The sequence below is a fragment of the Protopterus annectens genome, chromosome 3.part0, assembly GCF_019279795.1.
Source record: "Protopterus annectens isolate FY-2018-M chromosome 3.part0, PAN1.0, whole genome shotgun sequence".
Taxonomy (NCBI): Eukaryota; Metazoa; Chordata; order Ceratodontiformes; family Protopteridae; genus Protopterus; species Protopterus annectens.
This window is the reverse complement of record NC_056731.1, coordinates 1617517087-1617535635: the sequence shown is the minus strand read 5'-3', so window position 1 is coordinate 1617535635 and position 18549 is coordinate 1617517087. Positions and strand designations below refer to the sequence as shown.

The 18549-nt window shown below is 43.8% G+C and overlaps 1 protein-coding gene across 1 annotated transcript in view; it reads left to right on the top strand.

Annotated features, from left to right (window-relative positions):
* The window catches only part of UBR5 (ubiquitin protein ligase E3 component n-recognin 5), a 3965620-nt gene that overhangs the window by 2741530 nt on the left and 1205541 nt on the right, over positions 1-18549 (top strand). The window contains exon 35 of the mRNA XM_044065648.1: positions 13913-14073. Coding sequence (XP_043921583.1) covers positions 13913-14073 — 161 coding nt within the window. The remainder of the gene's footprint in view (positions 1-13912; positions 14074-18549) is intronic.

Below are 18549 nucleotides of genomic sequence, written 5' to 3'. Positions count from 1 at the left end.
TTCTCTCTGCCCCTAAAGACCCTATTTGCTGTGGCCGTACACATTTCCACTCCTCAGCGACCCTATTCCAGGAGCAAGAAGTGGTAGGCTATAGTTCAAAAAGACCCAAGGACCTTTCCAGGACTCACGTGGTGCTGACTTCCCCCAGGGCAGAAGGGAGAGTAGTAATGGAAAATGTCATGCAAGAGGCAGAAATGGCCCGCAGAATTAAGGGTTCCAGAGACTTTCTCTGGTAACTGCTATCAGTGCTCCTGACTGGAGGTCCGATTGCCTTCCTATGGAGGCAGTTGTGGGATGTATATCCCTGCACTAGTCTGTCTAGCTAGAAATAACAATGAGCAAATGGGTGCTGAGGATCATTACCAGAGGTTACCACATCCCCCTTTTAGAAGAACCAAAATGACTGAGAAAAAAAGCCGGACTTTCCACCCAGTCACAGGGAGGTAGCAGTCTTAGAAATTAAAAAAACTGCTTGAAAAGAGTTAGAGGCAGTCCCACCAGACCTGTTAGGATCTGGAATTTACTCAAGATTCTTTTTAGTGCCAAAGAAAATAGGGGACTGGAGACAGATTTTGAATCTCAGTCAGTTGAACAAATCAGTTCAGCAAACCAAATTACGGATGGTCTTGCTTCAGTCTATTCTTCCGTTTTTGGAAAAATACGATTGGATGTGCTCATTAGATCTTCAGGATGACTATTAGCACATAAAAATGGACAAGGCGGGCCAGAAGATTTCTACGTTTCTACGTTTCCGGCTGGGAGCCAGTCACTATCAGTTCAGGGCTTTGCCCTTTGGTCTCACCACAGCCCCCAGGGTGTTCACCAAGTGCATGGCAGTGGTAGCAGCCCATTTCAGACTGCTAAGATTCTGAGTGTTTCCATATCTAGACTACTGGCTCCGTACCGCTCCCACCAGGTATCAACTCCTAAAGGCACGAGGTTACACTCTTCACTTTTGCCCCAGCTTAGTAATCACTATAAACTATGAAAACTCCCATCTAGTGCCATCACAACACCTGGAATTCATTGGAGCTATGCTCAATACAGTCACCGGCATCGGGGCACTTCCCCTTGAAAGACTCCACAGGATCAGATCACGGGTGTGCCAGATTATTCAGAGCAAGAAAGTAGCAGCAATACTTATTCTACAAGCTCTCAGGTCAGTGGCAACCTCTATCACTCTGGTTCCCATGGCCAGATATCACATGCAAATTCTTCAATGGCTCCTGACCTCCCAATGGTCATTATTGAATCAACCAACCAATGTCCCATCTCATTCTGATTATCAAACATTGCAAGGAAGACCTAAGCTGGTGGCTTCACTTGATCTGCCGTCCCTTTGTCCCTCCTCAGCCCCAAGCTGCAGTAACCACAGACGCATCACAGGTAGGGTCAGGGGGTATTATCTGGGAAAGGCAATTCAAGGCACTTGGTCCCATGTGGAGGCCAACTTGCATATCAGTACCCCAGAGATGAGGGCGGTGCTTCTAGTGTTATAGGTATTTCAGAATTCTGTCCCACTGATAAGAAGTGCAGTACAAACAATCTGTCTGTAGTCTGGTACACAGAAAGCAAGGGGGAACCAGGTCCTACCCCCTTTGCCGATAAGTGCTCAGAGTTTGGCAATGGGTGATTTCCTCCAACTACTTTCTGATAGCAACTCACATTCCAGGGAGCTGCAACATGATTGGGGACAAATTGAGCAGATCTAGCTTCATGACTCATGAGTGGTCTCTCAATCCAGTGGTGACAGACAAGATATTCCGTCACTGCGGCCAGCCTTGCTGCAGCCTGTTTGTGTCCCCTCTGAACAACAAGTGCAACATTTACTTTGTCCAAAATCGCCCCCCGGGGGAGTGACCCAGAAACGCTCTCCTTCACGATTGGCCCCCTGGTCTACTCTATGCCTTTCCACCAATTCCACTAAAGAAAGCCATCAGATCAAAGAATAGAATAATTCTCATTGCCCCTTTCTGGCCTCGACAGGTCTGGTTCCCTATCCTATGGCCTCATCTGCTTTGGAAACCCTGTATACTGGACCCAGCTCCAGACCTGTTGTCCCACCCGGAGGGACTGGTACGTCCGAATCTACAACATCTCAAGCTCACTGCTTGGCTTCTCCAGTTCCCATGATTGCCAGGCATCCTTCCCTGGTTCAACGTGTCATTGTAGCCCACCACAAACCGTCATGTAGAAAATTGTACCAAAGTCTGCTCTTCAATTTTTCCCTTGAACTAGACAAACTTTCAACTTAAGCACTCAAATCAATCACTTCTCAGCCGGGCACTTGCTCAAAACTCATAGCAAGCACTAATAAATCTTAGCACTATATCCCCCTATACTGTAGAGAAGGACAAGGCTCTCTATTTGATCTCACCAGCCAATCAGTAAAACAGTTCACTGTACCTATCCAGGCATGTCCAAAGGGCAGTTTCAGGTGTACTCTCCAGTCCAACTGGTGAATCTGGGCATTTTGAGGCAATGGTACAACTGCATCATGTGCACAGACAACCCTCTCCTCCTACCACCAAACACTAATACATGTGAGAGATGCAATTATACAGCCAAACTGGAGGCTAAGTTCTCTCAACCCAAGACTGGACCAGGCAGTTGAGGAGAAGGGAATTACTTGCATCACACCACCAGTCTCACTTAGAGCTATAAAACCAGCACCGTCAAAAAACACACACAAATACACAAAAACATACTCGGACGCTCTAAATAAAAATCTGCAAAAGCAACAGAGACCTCCAAAGCAGACATCCAAGCAACCTCCACCCCCAACACAAACCGTGAAACACATACTTCACAAAACCAGTGTGCCACACAATCACAGCCCTTAAGGCAAAATAACATACCCAACACACTAGTAATAGGTGACTCTATAGTCAGGCACACTGACATCCCACTCACTAGGCTGAACAAGTAGAAGGTTACTGTTAGCTGCCTGTCGGGTGCCAGGATCCTCCACATAACACAAGCACTCGGGTCTCTCCAGAACAAGTACAAATACGACTCTGTCATTGTCCATGTTGGTGTGAATGACCTGAGCCGTACCTCCCTGGACTACATGAAGAGAGAAATGGAGGAGCTCTTTGATCACGTAGCCCAGGCTGGTATGACCCTGACAAGCATTCTGCCCTCACCAAGAATGATACCACGGTATAAAGAAAAAATTATTAATTTCAGCAATTTGGCTAAGCTTCTGGTGTCATTCAAAGGGGATCCAGTGTCTGTCCGCCTGGGATGACATGCTCGACAAGCCACGCTGTTTCACTAGTGACGGCTTGCACCAGTCACTCTTAGGCTTTCCAATACTGACCAAGGCGCTTTCCAATACTGACCAAGGCTGTTGCCACCCCCGTTGTGCCTTTTTTAGGCAAGGTTCAAAAGACAAACCCACCATCGTAACTAACACAAGTAACAAAAAATCGAGGGTAATGCTACTCAATGCCAGAAGTCTAAACCTCAAAATGAACGCACTCGAGGCACTCCTCATAATGGAGAAAATCGATATATGTGCAGTAACAGAAACCTGGTTTAAGGCTTCAGAGAGCACCCCAGCACTACCAGGCTACAACTTATACCTTACATTTCGGCCACAGAACCCGGACCAAAATACAAAAGGCTGGGGCGTATCCATATTTATCAAGGATACCCCCACCTCCAGGTTAGTGGCACAACACGATGCCTCAGAGATCATCCACATGCAACTAACAACTGGCAAAACTGCAATCCAAATTGTAGCTTGCTACAGATCACCCACCATGCCCCAGGACCCTCATTCCGCATTTCTGGAAACACTGGGAAACATAATGTTCCTACCAAACACCCTGATATTGGGTGATTTCAATTACCCAAACATTAACTGGGAGAACTACTCAAGTATGTACTTAACTCCCTTGCCCAAAATTTCCTAGAATTTCTTAAGTCTAACACCCTGGATCAGCTGGTCAACTCCCCCACCAGAGGTGACAACATATTGGACCTGATCATCACCAACAAGGGCGACCGGTGTTCCACACCGGAGGTCACCCCCTCACTGGTTAGATCTGACCATAAAATAATCACTCTGGATAGCCACATTCCACCCCTACCCCCGGTCAAAGAAACCACTGTAAATAACTTTTCATAAGCAAACTTCACATTACTTACGATCGAGGTGGAAAGTTTCAAAGCCCCCATGCTAAAGGATAACGCTGTCCAAGCTGCAAAATCCTTTACAAATGCACTCTACGGGCACCTACATGAATGCATGGATCGTGCTATCCCAAGCAAAACCAGGACTCACTCCTCCAAGAAAAGGAAACCAGTCTGGTGGACCCCTGCCATAAACAAGCTATACAATAGAAGGAGGAAACTAGTACAGAAAAGAGTGAAATCCCAAGAAGGGAAGATATCCCTGATCAGTATCAGCAGGAAACTATGATCCCTCATAAAATCATCCAAGGCTAGCTTCGAAAGAAAAATTGCCAAGGACTCCAAAGATAACCACAAGGCATTCTTCAGCTATGTCATGAATCTAAGTGGCAATTCGCAGATCTGCGTTAGTGCAGAATGGCACAAAATACACTGAACACTGATATCACCAACATCCCGGCAGACAGGGTCACTGCAAACTTCACCCCCCTCTCACCCCCAAAAGGGCTCATAACCATACTCGAAGAATGTAGTGCCCCTAAAATCACAGACACTCCAGTTAAAACAGCCCTCTCCAAAGCCAAAAACACAGCATCAGTGGGACCGGACGGTGTCCCAGGCTACGTCCTACACAAACTCAAAGATGAACTAATCCCTCACCTAAACACAGTGTTCAAACTCAACCTCTCCACAGGCTACGTGCCCATAGAGTGGCGCACAGCAATGGTTATTCTGCTCCACAAAGGTGGAGCCACAACAGACCCTGGGAACTATTGCTTTATAAGCCTGACTAGCTTGGTCTGCAAGGCTATGGAGCGAATCATCATGGATGTCATTAACAGAGACATTGGGACCTTCCAAGGGTCCACTACCCAGTTCGGCTTTAAGGGACGATCATGTCTCCTAAACCTGGTGGACGTTTTTGAGACAGTTACCAAGGCTATAGACAAGGGAAAGGTGGTCCACACAGCTTACCTGGACCTCGCAAAGGCCTTTGACACCATTCCCCATTCAGGTATTAGACAAGCTCAACAGCCTGAACATAAACCCCTACATCACTAAATGGGTTGCCATCTGGCTCACGGACAGAACCCACATGGTAAGAGTTGCAGGAGCTAGTTCTGACTCTAAACCGGTTACAAGTGGCGTTCCCCAGGGCTTAGTCCTAGGACCCCTCCTGTTCGGCATATACTTCTCAGAAGTGCAGGCTAGCACACAAGGACTATGGCTGACCAAGTTCGCAGACGACTACAAACTAGGGGCTATAATTGATTTTCCGGCTGACACTGACATCCTCCAAAAAGGTCTCACTGAGACAGATACCTGGTGTCAAAACTATGGCCTCAAGCTAAATGCCAAAAAGTGCAGTCATCCCCTTTGGAAAAAAACATAGTACCCACAAACTACCACATAGGTGGTATCCCCCTAAATACGAAAGATGTAATAAGGGATCTGGGCACCCAAGTAGATAGTAACCTCTCCTTTGACAATCACATTGCCAAAGTGGTTAGAAAATCCTTCTGTGTGGCCCACCTAATCACAAACGGGTTTGCATCCAGATCAAAAGAGATCATTGTGCCACTCTACGCATCACTCATCAGACCCATCATAGAGTTACAAGGCCCCATTTGGGATGTACCTTACAAGACACCTGCAACAGCTGGAAAGACCACAGAAGTACCTCACCAAGAGGATCACTGGCCTCAAACAGATGCCCTATGCAGCTCGACTGAAGAAACTCCAATTGTACTCGGTTGCATACCGCCTACTCAGAGGTGATCTCTGCCTGACATACAAGGTCATGTCCAACCCAGAATTGATGGACATGCTCCACCTAAAGAAAACCATATCCCCCCGAGCCACGTGCTCTAGGGATCTAAACCTCACCACAACAATAAATAGGATGTGCTGGAGGGATAGATTCCTGTCCCAGAGACTTCCCATGCTCTGGTACTAGATTCCATTCTACATTAGGCAGAGGTCCTTGCTAACCCTCTTCAAGAGAAACCTTGACGAGTGGATGGGAAACAAAGTATACCCCGGGGATCACTTCAGTGGCTCTGCTGGACAGAGGCACAGGGAACTAATCTAAGGGGGTGGCGTAAGCCAACAAATTCCGGATAGGCTTATAAATGCCTTCAGGCATACAGCCTAGTACTTACCTATGAACCCTATAAGGGGCTAATGTTTGCTAAGTTGTCACTGGACAGTAATCTTGACCCATATTCAGCACCTGTTGACAAAGTTAATGTAGACTTCTTAGCCTTACTATATGACTCTTAATTCATCAAGCTGTACAATCCGGGTGCATCTGGCTGTGATTTCTAACTTCCATATTGGTTTCAATGGTTTATCCCTTATGTCACATAAACTTTGTAAAGCCTTTTTGAAAGGAACCTTAATGCTCAGGCCTCCATGTAAGGAACCCTCAGCCCCATGGACTTTAACATTCGTACTGCAGTCTCTTATTTCTCCCCCTTTTGAAGCTTCAGCAACTTGTGACTTAAAATTCTTGTCAGTTGCAAACATTTTTAATAGCTATCACTTCTGCCAGAAGAATATCGGAAATTCAAGTCTTGTCCTGTAAACCCCCCCCCCCCCATTTGATATTTCATAAGGGCAAGGTCTCCCTTTGGATAAATCCTATCTTTTTTACCAAAGGTTTTGGCTGAATTAAATATCAAGTCAGACTTTACATCTCCGTCTTTTTTCCCAATTTTTCCAACAAAGGCAAATACTGTGTACACTTATTAGATGTGCCCAGACAATTACATTTCTACTTTCACAAAACAAAGGGTATTAGCAAATCCAACCAATTATATATTGCTTTTTCTTCAGTCTCTTTAGCCAGCCCAGTGTCTAAAGTGACCCTGGCGAAATGGCTTAAGGACTGTATTACTTTTGTTTACAACAGAAAAGGACTTCACCCACCATCTGTTAAAACAAATTTAACGAGAGCCATACCAGCATCTGCAGTTTTTCATCCTAGAGCTTCTTTAGATGATATTTGTGCAGCAGCAACATGGGCATCTCCTCATACCTTTATTACTCATTACTAACTGGACCAGGTCTCTAGGGGTCGTGCATCATTCACCTCGATGGTGCTCAAGAATATTCTTCCATGAGACCTCCCCAAGATTCAGGTTGCTAGGAACTCTGTCCCACAGTCAAGGATTGTGAAGATTGACATCAGATAAAGAAGTTATGTCTTACCATAACGTTCATCTGTGTTGTTGATCTTCACTAGTCTTTGACATTCCCTCCCTCCTTCCCCCTTCCTTTCGAACTCTTGGTGGACCGAATATTCCCAAAGACTGGCTTCATAATAGGGGCAGAGATATGGTTTCATCTATTATTTCTGGTTTATCACTGTAGTTTGCAAACTCGATCTGAGCTAATTTAGTGAGGAGCATTGTGGGTAGAGCTGAACGCGAGAGTTTTTGGAAGGTTCAAGCTGAAATAACAGCAGAGTCAGTTCCGAGGCTCAGAACCGAGCCCACAGTCCTGGATTAGTGAAGATCGACAACACAGATGGAATGTTATGGTAAGACATAACTTCTTTTTTGGGACAAATTTTTTAAGTTATTTTAATTGTTTAATGTTTTTATTTTCTTGGCCCTTTGTTGTTTCTCTCTCTTTCTCTTTCTTTCTGTGTCTCCGTAATGACTCTGGAGTATGAGGGGTGAAGACTCACTAGGGTCTTAACTTGAAGTTTTTCATCGAGTATTTTCTGTGGTTCATTATTGAAATTCTGAGTGCCGATACATAGAAACAAAAAAAGACAACCAAAACTGTAGGAGAAGAGCGAATCTTGAACATTGCTCTTTTCCTTTAATCTTCTTTTTATAGGGGGGCAAACCTTCATGCATCTCCTGATGTGGGGAGCAAGCCCCTTCCCCCAAAATTTATATACTAACTGCAAGATCACCATAACTTGGAGAAAAGGGAAATGGCCATATTGGACTTGGTACTTGTAAGTCATTTTTTTAGCTATTCAATCTCCATTGTGCAAGTCCTGACATTTCAAATGATTATCTTGATGTCCTTCATGGATGCATCTGCAGTCATAACAAGTGGGTTGTCCTGTCGTCAGGCAGCCCTGCAGTCGGCCGGATTCCAAAGTCCGGGTCCGGCTTCGGCTGATGTCGCACTCCACCCGACGTCATCTCTGTTGGTCTTCGGGTATAAAAGCATCAGCCGACGCCATTTTCCCCAGTCTTTCTTGCCACGTGGCTGTTCGCAAGTGCCGGTCGGTCGGATCCAGAGATTACTTCTACCGAATACTACTTCGAAGACTTCTAAAGCTAAGTACCCCGTTGGGGACTCTTTCTTGCCTCAGCCGATGTCAGAAAAAGTTAACAATTGTTTAACCTGTGGGAAACAAATACCTCATAAAGATTTCCACTCTTACTGTCTGCCTTGTTTAGGCCCAGCCCACGACGTAGCAGCCTGTTCGGCCTGTGCCTCTTTCAACCGACGAACGCTTAGGCGCCGGTCGGAGTTTGCAGAACAGTTTTTCGGTTCTGATTTTGCGTACATTATGCCGTCGAATCCTCCGACTACCCAATCTACCAAAAAACGCAAAGATAAAGACCGACACTCGCGGTCCGCGGTTTCGCCGAAACCACGGTAAAGGAAACCGCGGGTGTCTCGGTTTCGCCGAAACCGAAAACTGATCAAAGTACAGCTGAACCTATTCTTACAACTGAGGCCCCTGCTACAACTCTTGAATCGACCTCAGAAATTTTACCCACTACGGTGGTTGACTTATCAGACACCATCCCCTTGGATGTCTCTACCCCAGCACGTGGTGCTGCTAGGCCTCCAGCAGCCATGTCCATTAAGGCCTTCGCCAGGGCTAAAGCAGCCAAGATTACTAAAACAGTGCCTGTTAAACCCCCCACTTCCAGGCCCTCTTCTAGTTCTCAAATGCTTTCTTTGGCAGAAGATTTAATTTCTTTAATTAGAGGATCTCAATCTCACCCAGACAGGGCCTCTCAGCCCCCAGAGAAGAGACCTAGGGCAGAGCCCCCTGAGCCAGTGTCTTCTGATGATTCAGCTGATGAATCAGACATAACTGACCAGCCAGAGGCTCCCTTCTCCAATTTTGAAGATTATGATGCTGAAGAATCTATTCCAGCTGCTTCCCCACCAGAAGAATTCTCCTTTGGGGAAACCTTGCATGCCATGCGAGAACAGTTCCAATGGCAACAACAGGATTTTTCAGACTCCAGAAAAAGACTTAGGACCTTTCTGCACCTCCCTCAGCACAGGCCCTTAGCTATACCTCCTGTTCTCTCTGTGGTGGATGATGCTTTCAATGATGTTTGCTCCGCTCCAGATTCTTTACCCCAGCCCCTGCCAAACCAGACAGATTTTACAGGGTGCCAGATACTCATCACCACCTTTACAAGGCCCCACTTGCAGACCCAGAAACTATATCCCAGGGTCCCAAGGCAGTAGCATGACCACAGCTAAAAACCCTATTCCTTCTGAAAGGGAAGCAAGGTCATTAGACAGATGGGGTAAAAAGGTCTACACTTCAGCTACTCTCTCAGCTAGAGCTTTAAACTGTCAGTTTCACATGATACAATACCAAGAGGTTATGCTTGATCAGTTAACTAAAAAACTAACCACTGATGAATCTCTTGATAAGAAATATGTATTAGAGATGGTAAATAACATACAACAGGTTAGCAACCATTCCTTAAAATGTGGCTATGATGCACTGGAGGCTTCATTTAGATCAGCCATGACAGGCACAGTGATAAGAAGGCATGCATGGCTAAAGGAACAAGCTTTACCGGATCATGTTAAAGCTAAGTTGCTAGATGCTCCTATGGACAAGACAAGTTTGTTTGGTACACCTGCCCAGCAGGTTATGAAGAAAATGGAAGAAAAGGCAAAATCTGTTCAAACTGTTAAAGATTTCTTGCAGGTTCAACCCCAAGGTTTAGCAGGAACTGGCCTGCCAAAATTGGTCCTTTCCTGACTCCACAAAATTTCAAAGGGGCAGGAATAGACGTTCCAGAGGCAGAAACCAATCCAGAGGAGGTGCCTACAGAGGACGACAGTGGCAAGGTAACAACAGAGGCACAGACACAGCCACTGCCACTACATCAGCACAACCACAGTGACTTAATCCTAAATCCGCCTACCAGGGAACAAATAGCAGCTCCTCTAGGCGGAAAGTTAACCTTATTTTCAAAGAACTGGCACTACATAACAAAAGACAAGTGGATTTTACAAACCATAGATCAAGGTTACCGGTTTCACTTCCACACTTTACCAGTCAAAAGAGGAATGCCAAATCTACCTCCAAATCAAAAACAGAGGCTCTACGCCAGATAATGGAGTTAGCAAACATGAGAGCTGTGGAAAGAGTGCCAACAGCAGAACAAGGAAAGGGGTTCTATTCCAGACTATTCCTAGTTCCAAGAAAGGAAAAAAGTTGGAGACCAATTCTCAACCTGTCCACCTTAAATACATACATCATTGTCCCAAAATTCAAAATGCTGACCCTACAGCAACTTCTTCCCATGCTGGGCAAGGAGTCTTGGCTGGTAACTCTAGATCTCAAGGAGGCATACCTGCACGTCCCCATTCGACCAGTCTGCAGAAGATACCTCATATTTCTTGCAGGATCAGAGCACTATCAATTCTCAGCATTGCCCTTTGGCTTATCTACTGCGCCCAGAGTATTCACAAAATGCCTGGCATCAGTAATCGCCCATTGCAGACTACAGGGAATTCAAATTTACCCATACCTGGACGACTGCCTGCTACAAGGGGACAACAAAAGCAAGCTGACAACAGATTTACAAAGGGTCATTTACTTGCTACAAGGACTGGGATACACAGTCAATTTACAAAAGTCAAGGCTGATACCATCCCAAACAAGGACATTCTTGGGCGGAATTGGACACAGTACAACAAATGGCATTCCTGACTACAGAAAAACAAAAAGAACTTCCTCTTTACTTCTTGGCACTAACAAAACTGAACAAGTTAACAGCAAGAAAAGTTCTGCAGGCCTTGGGCTTCATGGCATCATGCATAATCTTGGTCCCATTTGCCAGACTACATATGAGGAAACTACAGTGGTACCTAAAGAATTTATGGTCCCAACACAGACACAGTCTAGAAACAGAAATCCCACTAATTCCATGCTTAAAACAGGAGTTCCTATGGTGGGCTCAGGCATGCCAGTCAAACCCAGGCCTACCCTTTCACAGATATCAACCAAGCCAGACCATCACAACAGACGCTTCAGACCTAGGATGGGGGGCCCACATGCTGGACAAATGCGTGCAAGGATTGTGGACACAGGATCAACTTCACCTGCAGATCAATCTAAAAGAAATGCTGGCAGTAAAACTGGCAATCCAAAAGTTCAAACCATTTCTCAAAGAGGGCCAGTTGATGATAAGGACAGACAACACCACAGTCATGTGGTACATCAACAAACAGGGAGGCACTCATTCATACCCCCTATGCAGAATGACCTTGGAACTGTGGACCCTGGCACTCAGCTACAACATTCAGTTACAGGCAATATTTGTACCGGGGAAAGACAATACTCTAGCAGACATATTAAGCAGAACCACTTCGGATGCCCACGAATGGAAGCTGCACCCGGACATCTTCAAGACCATCTCAAAGAAATGGGGAATGCCACAGATAGACCTATTCGCATCACCTCTCAATCACCAGCTCAAAAAATTCTGCACAAGGACATTCCACCCACTAGCATGGAAAGTGGACTCACTCTCCTTCAACTGGAAAGGCCTAACAGCATATGCATTCCCACCTCTTCCTTTGATACACAAGGTACTACTAAAAATCAAGGAAGAACGTCCAAGGATAATCCTGATAGCTCCAAACTGGCCAAGACAACACTGGTACCCACTACTGAAGAGCATGTCTCGAACAATATGTGGCCAATACCCTGATGCCTTTGATGTTAACTCAGAACAACTACAGCATCATACATCCAAACCTAAAACGCTGCAACTGACTGCATGGAACATCACATAGCAGCAGCTAATCCAGAACTTTCCCAAAGAGTTAAAGACATTATTCTTGAAGCACGCAGACCTTCAACAAGAAGGAACTATGCTGGAAAATGGAAAAGGTTTGTCATTTGGAGTACGGAAAGAGGAAAAGATGCGTCAAACATAGATATGCCTAACATTCTGGAGTATCTGGCGAACTTCTTCATTCAGGCCTGTCCTACTCCTCCATCAAGATACATGCATCAGCTATTTCAGCAGAATACAGCTTTGATCCACCTGTTTTTCGCACCCTTTGCTCAGGCAGTTCCTCAGAGGAATCAAGAATGTAAAACCTCCAAGGAAACCACCATTACCAGCTTGGGATTTAAACTTTGTGCTAGAAAAGTTGACACTATCACCCTTTGAACCAGCAGCAACAGCAGACCTACAACACCTGTCATGGAAAACTGCTTTCCTACTGGCAATTACTTCAGCAAGGAGGGTTTCAGAACTACAGGACTTAATGGCAGTGCAACCCTTCCTAATCTTCCACCAAGATAGAGTGTCCATGAGGACTAATCCTACATTTATGCCCAAGGTGGTATCCAGAGTGTCTTTAAACCAGGCAATCCACCTACCTACCTTCTTTCCCAACCCACAAAACAGAGGGAAAGAATACTGCATACCTTGGATGTACATAGACAGCTACGCTACTACTTGGACAGAACAAAAATAGCAGAAAGACTGACCAACTTTTGTAGCCTATGCAACAGGAAGGGAAGGAAAAGCTATTTCCAAACAGACAATCTCCAAATGGATAGGAAATTGCATACGATACTGTTACTCCTTCCATGGAAAACCAATTCCACAGAACATAAGACCTCATTCTACAAGGGCAACAGCCACTACCACAGCCTTCTTACGAGGAGTGGCAACCAAAGACATTATTGAGGCGGCTACTTGGACCTCCGTGCATACATTTGCCAAGCACTATAATTTGCCTCTATATTCCAGATCCCGAGCAGGGTTTGCCACTGCTGTACTGCAAGGGATCCTAAACACACCATAATCTACTTTTATCCTCCTCCCTAGTTGGCTATGGTATTCTACCCACTTGTTATGACTGCAGATGCATCCATGAAGGACATAGTACAGTTTTGTACCTACCATAAATGTAGATGTCCGAACTGGATAGCATCTGCAGTCAGGATTACCCTCCCTCCTTCCCCTCTGTGGTACTCCTAGGGTGTTTACCCTCCTAATAGCTAGCTGTTGGGGGGGAGTCTTTTATGGTGTATTTGTTTGTATATATGTACATATATGCTTATTGTTGTGTTAACCTCTATCTATTTGGAAACATTGGCATCTATCCAAATTTTAGCCTGCAAGAGGGCTACTGGCATCTGGGGCAAGAAACACTGAGGAAAATGGCGTCGGCTGATGCTTTTATTCCCGAAGACCAACAGAGATGACGTCGGGTGGAGTGCGACATCAGCCGAAGCCGGACCCGGACTTTGGAATCCGGCCGACTGCAGGGCTGCCTGACGACAGGACAACCCACTTGTTATGACTGCAGATGCTATCCAGTTCGGACATCTACATTTATGGTAGGTACAAAACTGTACTTTTTGCATTGTATACTTACTGCATTACACATAGAGATGATCTTTTTAAAAGTATGTATTGAATGCTTGGTTCATAATAACTTGAGTACTTAACAGCCAAAGACCATAGGTGTGTCTTGTTCTTCTAAATAATTATATTACCTGTTCTTTTAGCTTCTAGACACATTACTTGGAACCCTAGTAAAAGAACTTCAGAATAAATATACACAGGGACGCAGAGAAGAAGCAGTTGCAGTAACCATGAGATTCCTACGCTCTGTAGCAAGAGTTTTTGTAATTCTTAGTGTTGAAATGGCATCTTCAAAAAAGAAAAAGTAAGTAGAAACATAGGAAGTGAGAGCCGGGTGCCTTTTTTTTGTAATTTTTGGCTTTGACCTTATTAGCTGTTTGTAAATATAATTGAATTCAAAGTACAGTTCATAACGGTAGACTGTGCCTCACTGACTGTTTTTGTTTGGTTCATTTTTTTTTCAGTGTAAAGTGGTGAAAAAATACTTCCAGACTGGCAACTTCAGCAGACTTGTTGAACAGAATATCTAGCTTTTAAAAGTGTATTTCTCCCAGGCCTCTGCTGAAAACTGGTTCTGTAGACCCAGTCAGACCACCCCGATAAACAAATGTCAAATAAATAAATACATTTTTCTACCATAGGTTCATAGGTAAGTATTAAGATTGCTGCCTTTGCTACCCATTTTAAGCCTAGCCATTTTCCCTTTCTGTGCTTAAAGTAACCTGTCCCATTTGGTTATTGTTCAGTCTTACCCATCCCATGGTCGATAATTATAAATTATCCCTAATGAGAATAACTGGGATCATACCACAGATATTTGAGGGTACTGTTGCATGAGATAAAGCATTTACGAGCTGCCAGTCCATTAGTAGAACAAGGGGCAGTCCTAGGGTAGATTTTCTGTCTCCCATCCATATTTCTGAGTTGGGCTTGAATGTGGACAGGGTTGAACTTTGTTTTATACTTGTTGGGAGTCTGTTCCAGAGCAGTGGTATCCTCTGCAAGATGTACCTATTCCTCCAGAAAATTCTGTTGATGTTGCAGAAGAGGTTTAGATCCCTAAACTGAGTTTTTCTGATGGCATTTGACTAGCTGATGTGCAGTAAATTCATCAGTAATGGATCAGAGGATGCCTTGTATGTCAGACACAGGTCATCTCTTAGCAGTCTGCGGGATACAGAGTATATTGGCAGGTCTTCGAGTCAGTCCATGTTAGAACATGTTATTTAGGCTTCTTATCCTTTTAGTAATATATCTGCGTGGGCTTTCCAAACATGAGCTGCTTCCAGAAGCCCCTGTAACATGACAGTATCACACTTTATAATTTATTATTGTAAATATTCCATATTTTACAACCTTCAGCAAAAGGTTTTCAGGAAGTTAAGCCCTGTACTTCCCACAGTGATGTTTTCACTGAGAATACTTACTAATTTCTTTTAGCTTGCTGATATCAGTTGCCCATGCACATGGCAGCTAGTGCAGGTCCTGTAACAGTCCCTGGGAAACCCAGAGTCTTTCCAGCAAATTCCAGAGCATGTTTATTGAAGCATAAGGGTGAGTCACCTAAGTCAAAACATGTGCCCCCCACCCAGCTTCATATCAGCTGTCGTAATTGTTGTGGTGGTACTCACAAACCCAAAAGAGAAAAGTACTTAGCTTTTGGTCAGCAGTGTCATTCTTGCAATAAGCAGAATCATTTCAAAAGGTTTTGTAAATCAAATAAGGCACATTCTTTTATTAAAAGAGGGCATTCCAAGAGGCAAGTTGATCGGTTTAGAAAGCTGCGACCCTACTTTTTTATGTTGATGATGTATTGGTGAAACAGTCAATGCAGTAGATTTGTGGGCAAAGAACAAAATCTTTTGTACTGTTTGGGTTACTGGGAGTCTTGTAAAGCTCAAAGTAGATACTGGCTCAAAGTGCAATGTTTTGTCAGCAGAAACATTTGCTAGAGTAAAAACTGCAGAACAACTTGATTTGACAAAGTGTGCGAAGCTTGTTGCTTATGGTGGTGAAGAGATTCATACCGAAGGCTAAGTAGTACTTTCATGTTCCTCTGCTGGGGGCAGCTATGACTTGCAGTTTTTCATAGTCAACAGATACGTGCAGTCATTATTAGGCCTCAGAGACCGTTTGAAAATGGGACTGCTTTCACTTAATAAAGATGTTCACCATGTAAGCCTGCATGACAACAGCTCAGGTCAAATTTCACCCAAACTGTTTTTTTTCTGAGCATGCTGATATTTTTGCAGACAAACTAGGCAAAGCACCAGTTGTGTGCTCTATGGAGTTAGACCCAGAGGTCAGCCCAGTTGTCAGACCAACACAGAAAGTTCCAGTAGCTATGCAGATAGCTATGCAGAACAGAGTCAAAGCAGAGCTAGATAAAATGGTGCAGTTAGGAGTAATTTGTCCAGTAGAAGAACAAACTGAGTAAGTATCCTCCATGGTGGTAGCTCATAAGAAAAACTGAAATGATAGCAGAATTTGTGATCCAAGAGATCTGAACAAAGTATTAAAAAGACCTTATCTAATGTGCACAGTCGAAGAGGTTGCTGCCCTCATGCCAAACACCACTGTTTTTTCTGTCTTAGATGCAAAGAGTTCATTTTGACAAATGGCCACATTTGGTACGCCATTTGGAAAATGCAGATTTCTGGGAATGCCGTTTGGAATAAATTCTGCCAGTGAAGGCTTTCAGCATGCAATGGAGCAAATTTTTTTGGCTATCCCTGTGCTGTTATAGTAGATGATAATCTAATAGGAGACAGTGGTGAAGCCAAACATGATGGAAACCTCAAGAAAGTTCTGGGAAGAGCATGTCGAGTGAATCTTAAGCTGAATCCTCAGAAGTTGAAGTTCAGGCTACCTGAAGTTACTTATGTTGGTCACTTGTTTACCAGTTTAGGCTTACAACCAGATCTTTCCAAGCAAACAGCAATTCTTGAGATGCCAGCTGCAGACAATGTTCAAGCCCTACAATGTTTTCTTGGCATGTTCAATTATCTAGGCAAGTTCATTCCAGATTTAATCCAACTTTCAGCACCATTACAAGAGCTGACACTTAGATGTAATTTGGTCATGGTCAGAACAGCACTAAAGAATATTTGATGTCCTGAAGAAGAAAATTGCTAACCTACCCAACTCTCAGCTACTATGATGTTCACAAACCAGTTAATCTTTCCTGTGATGCTTCTAAGTTTAGTCTAGATGCAGTCATTGTTCAAGAGGGTAGACCAGTAGCCTATGCATCGAGAACACTTACCCAGACCAAGATACATTATGCCAACTTGAGAAAGAGCTTTTAGCAATTGTGTTTGCATGTTCAAAGTTTCACGATTATATGTATGATTGACCTATCCAGATCAAAACTGATCACCAACCTCTTGTTAATATTTTGAAAAAGCCTATGCGTACAGCGCCAGGTGGACTGCAGCACATGATGCTCAATTTGCAGAAATACAATTTTAATCTTCTTTACACAAAAAGCAAACTTCTTTAACTTGCTGATACTTTATCCAGATCACCCAGAAAAAAAAAACAGCATAACAATGACTAACTTGATTTTAAGATCATTGAAGTTGTGAATTTTTTCTTCCATATATCTTGATGAGCTTAGAACTCACACAGCTTCAGATCTAACTCTACAGAAGCTCAACCACTTTCAGTCGAGAATGGCCATCAGAGCAGTCTTTACCAGTGGAAGTGCAACCATATTTTCCATACAGAGATGAGATTTTGTCAGACAATGGTATTACCATGAAAGATCCTAAAGTGATTCTTCCAAATTCCTCGCATCAAGAGTATATCAAGATCTTGCATCATGGCCACCCAGGAACTGATTCTATCAAAAGAAGGGTGAGAGGTCTAATATTTTCACCTTCTATGTCAAGAGATATTGAGAAAGTACTTTCATCTTTCTCAGTATGTAATAGTACAAAGCCACATCAGCAGAAAGAACCACTTCAGTTAAGCCAGATTCATGAATTACCTTTGTAGACAGTAGCCACGGATATCTTTGAGTGGACTGGTCAACATTATTTAGTGTTAGTAAACTGTTATTCAAATTGGTTCGAGATTGACCTGCTTCCCAACCTAACTTCCAGTGCTGTCATTACTAAGTTTAAGCAACATTTTTCTCTTCATGGTAGTCTGCACAGAATTATTTCTGACAGTGGTGCACAGTTTATAAGTCAGCAGTTCAAGAAATTTGCAGAAGTGTGTGACTTTGTTCATATTATGAGTAGTCTGTCACTCGTCTGGTCAGGATAAAACAGAATCTGATGTTGTTAATCTTCTTCCCATTTATCACTGATGTGTTTGGTTCCTAGCCCTCGGAACAGAGTCGATCTAATACCAAGCTCGCTTACACCAAAAAACTCTTGAGCTAAGCTGCTACCCACATTGCCCTTCTCCCAGTTACCTCAGATCTAATTTGCCGCGCAGCCATATAGCAGCGTTTCACCGAGCTCTCCAGCTAAGAGTCATATTTTTATAAAATGTACTATATTTTGAAACTTTTTTTTTTCTAATCTTACTCTTTTTTTTCTATATCTAGCTCTACCCTTCGGGTTTTTCTTATACCATTGTTGGTAACGCCCTCTCCTACCCTTGTGGTATCGTTTGATACCATCGTTGGTATCTCTTTTTTTTCTATTTCTCTCCTGTACCTTCTAGCAGTATTTTGTTTGGTTGCTTCTTTGTGTGTTGGATATGTCTGATAAAAAAGGAACTTCGGGGTTCAAACATTGCACTTCCTACAATGGCAAACTCTCCAACA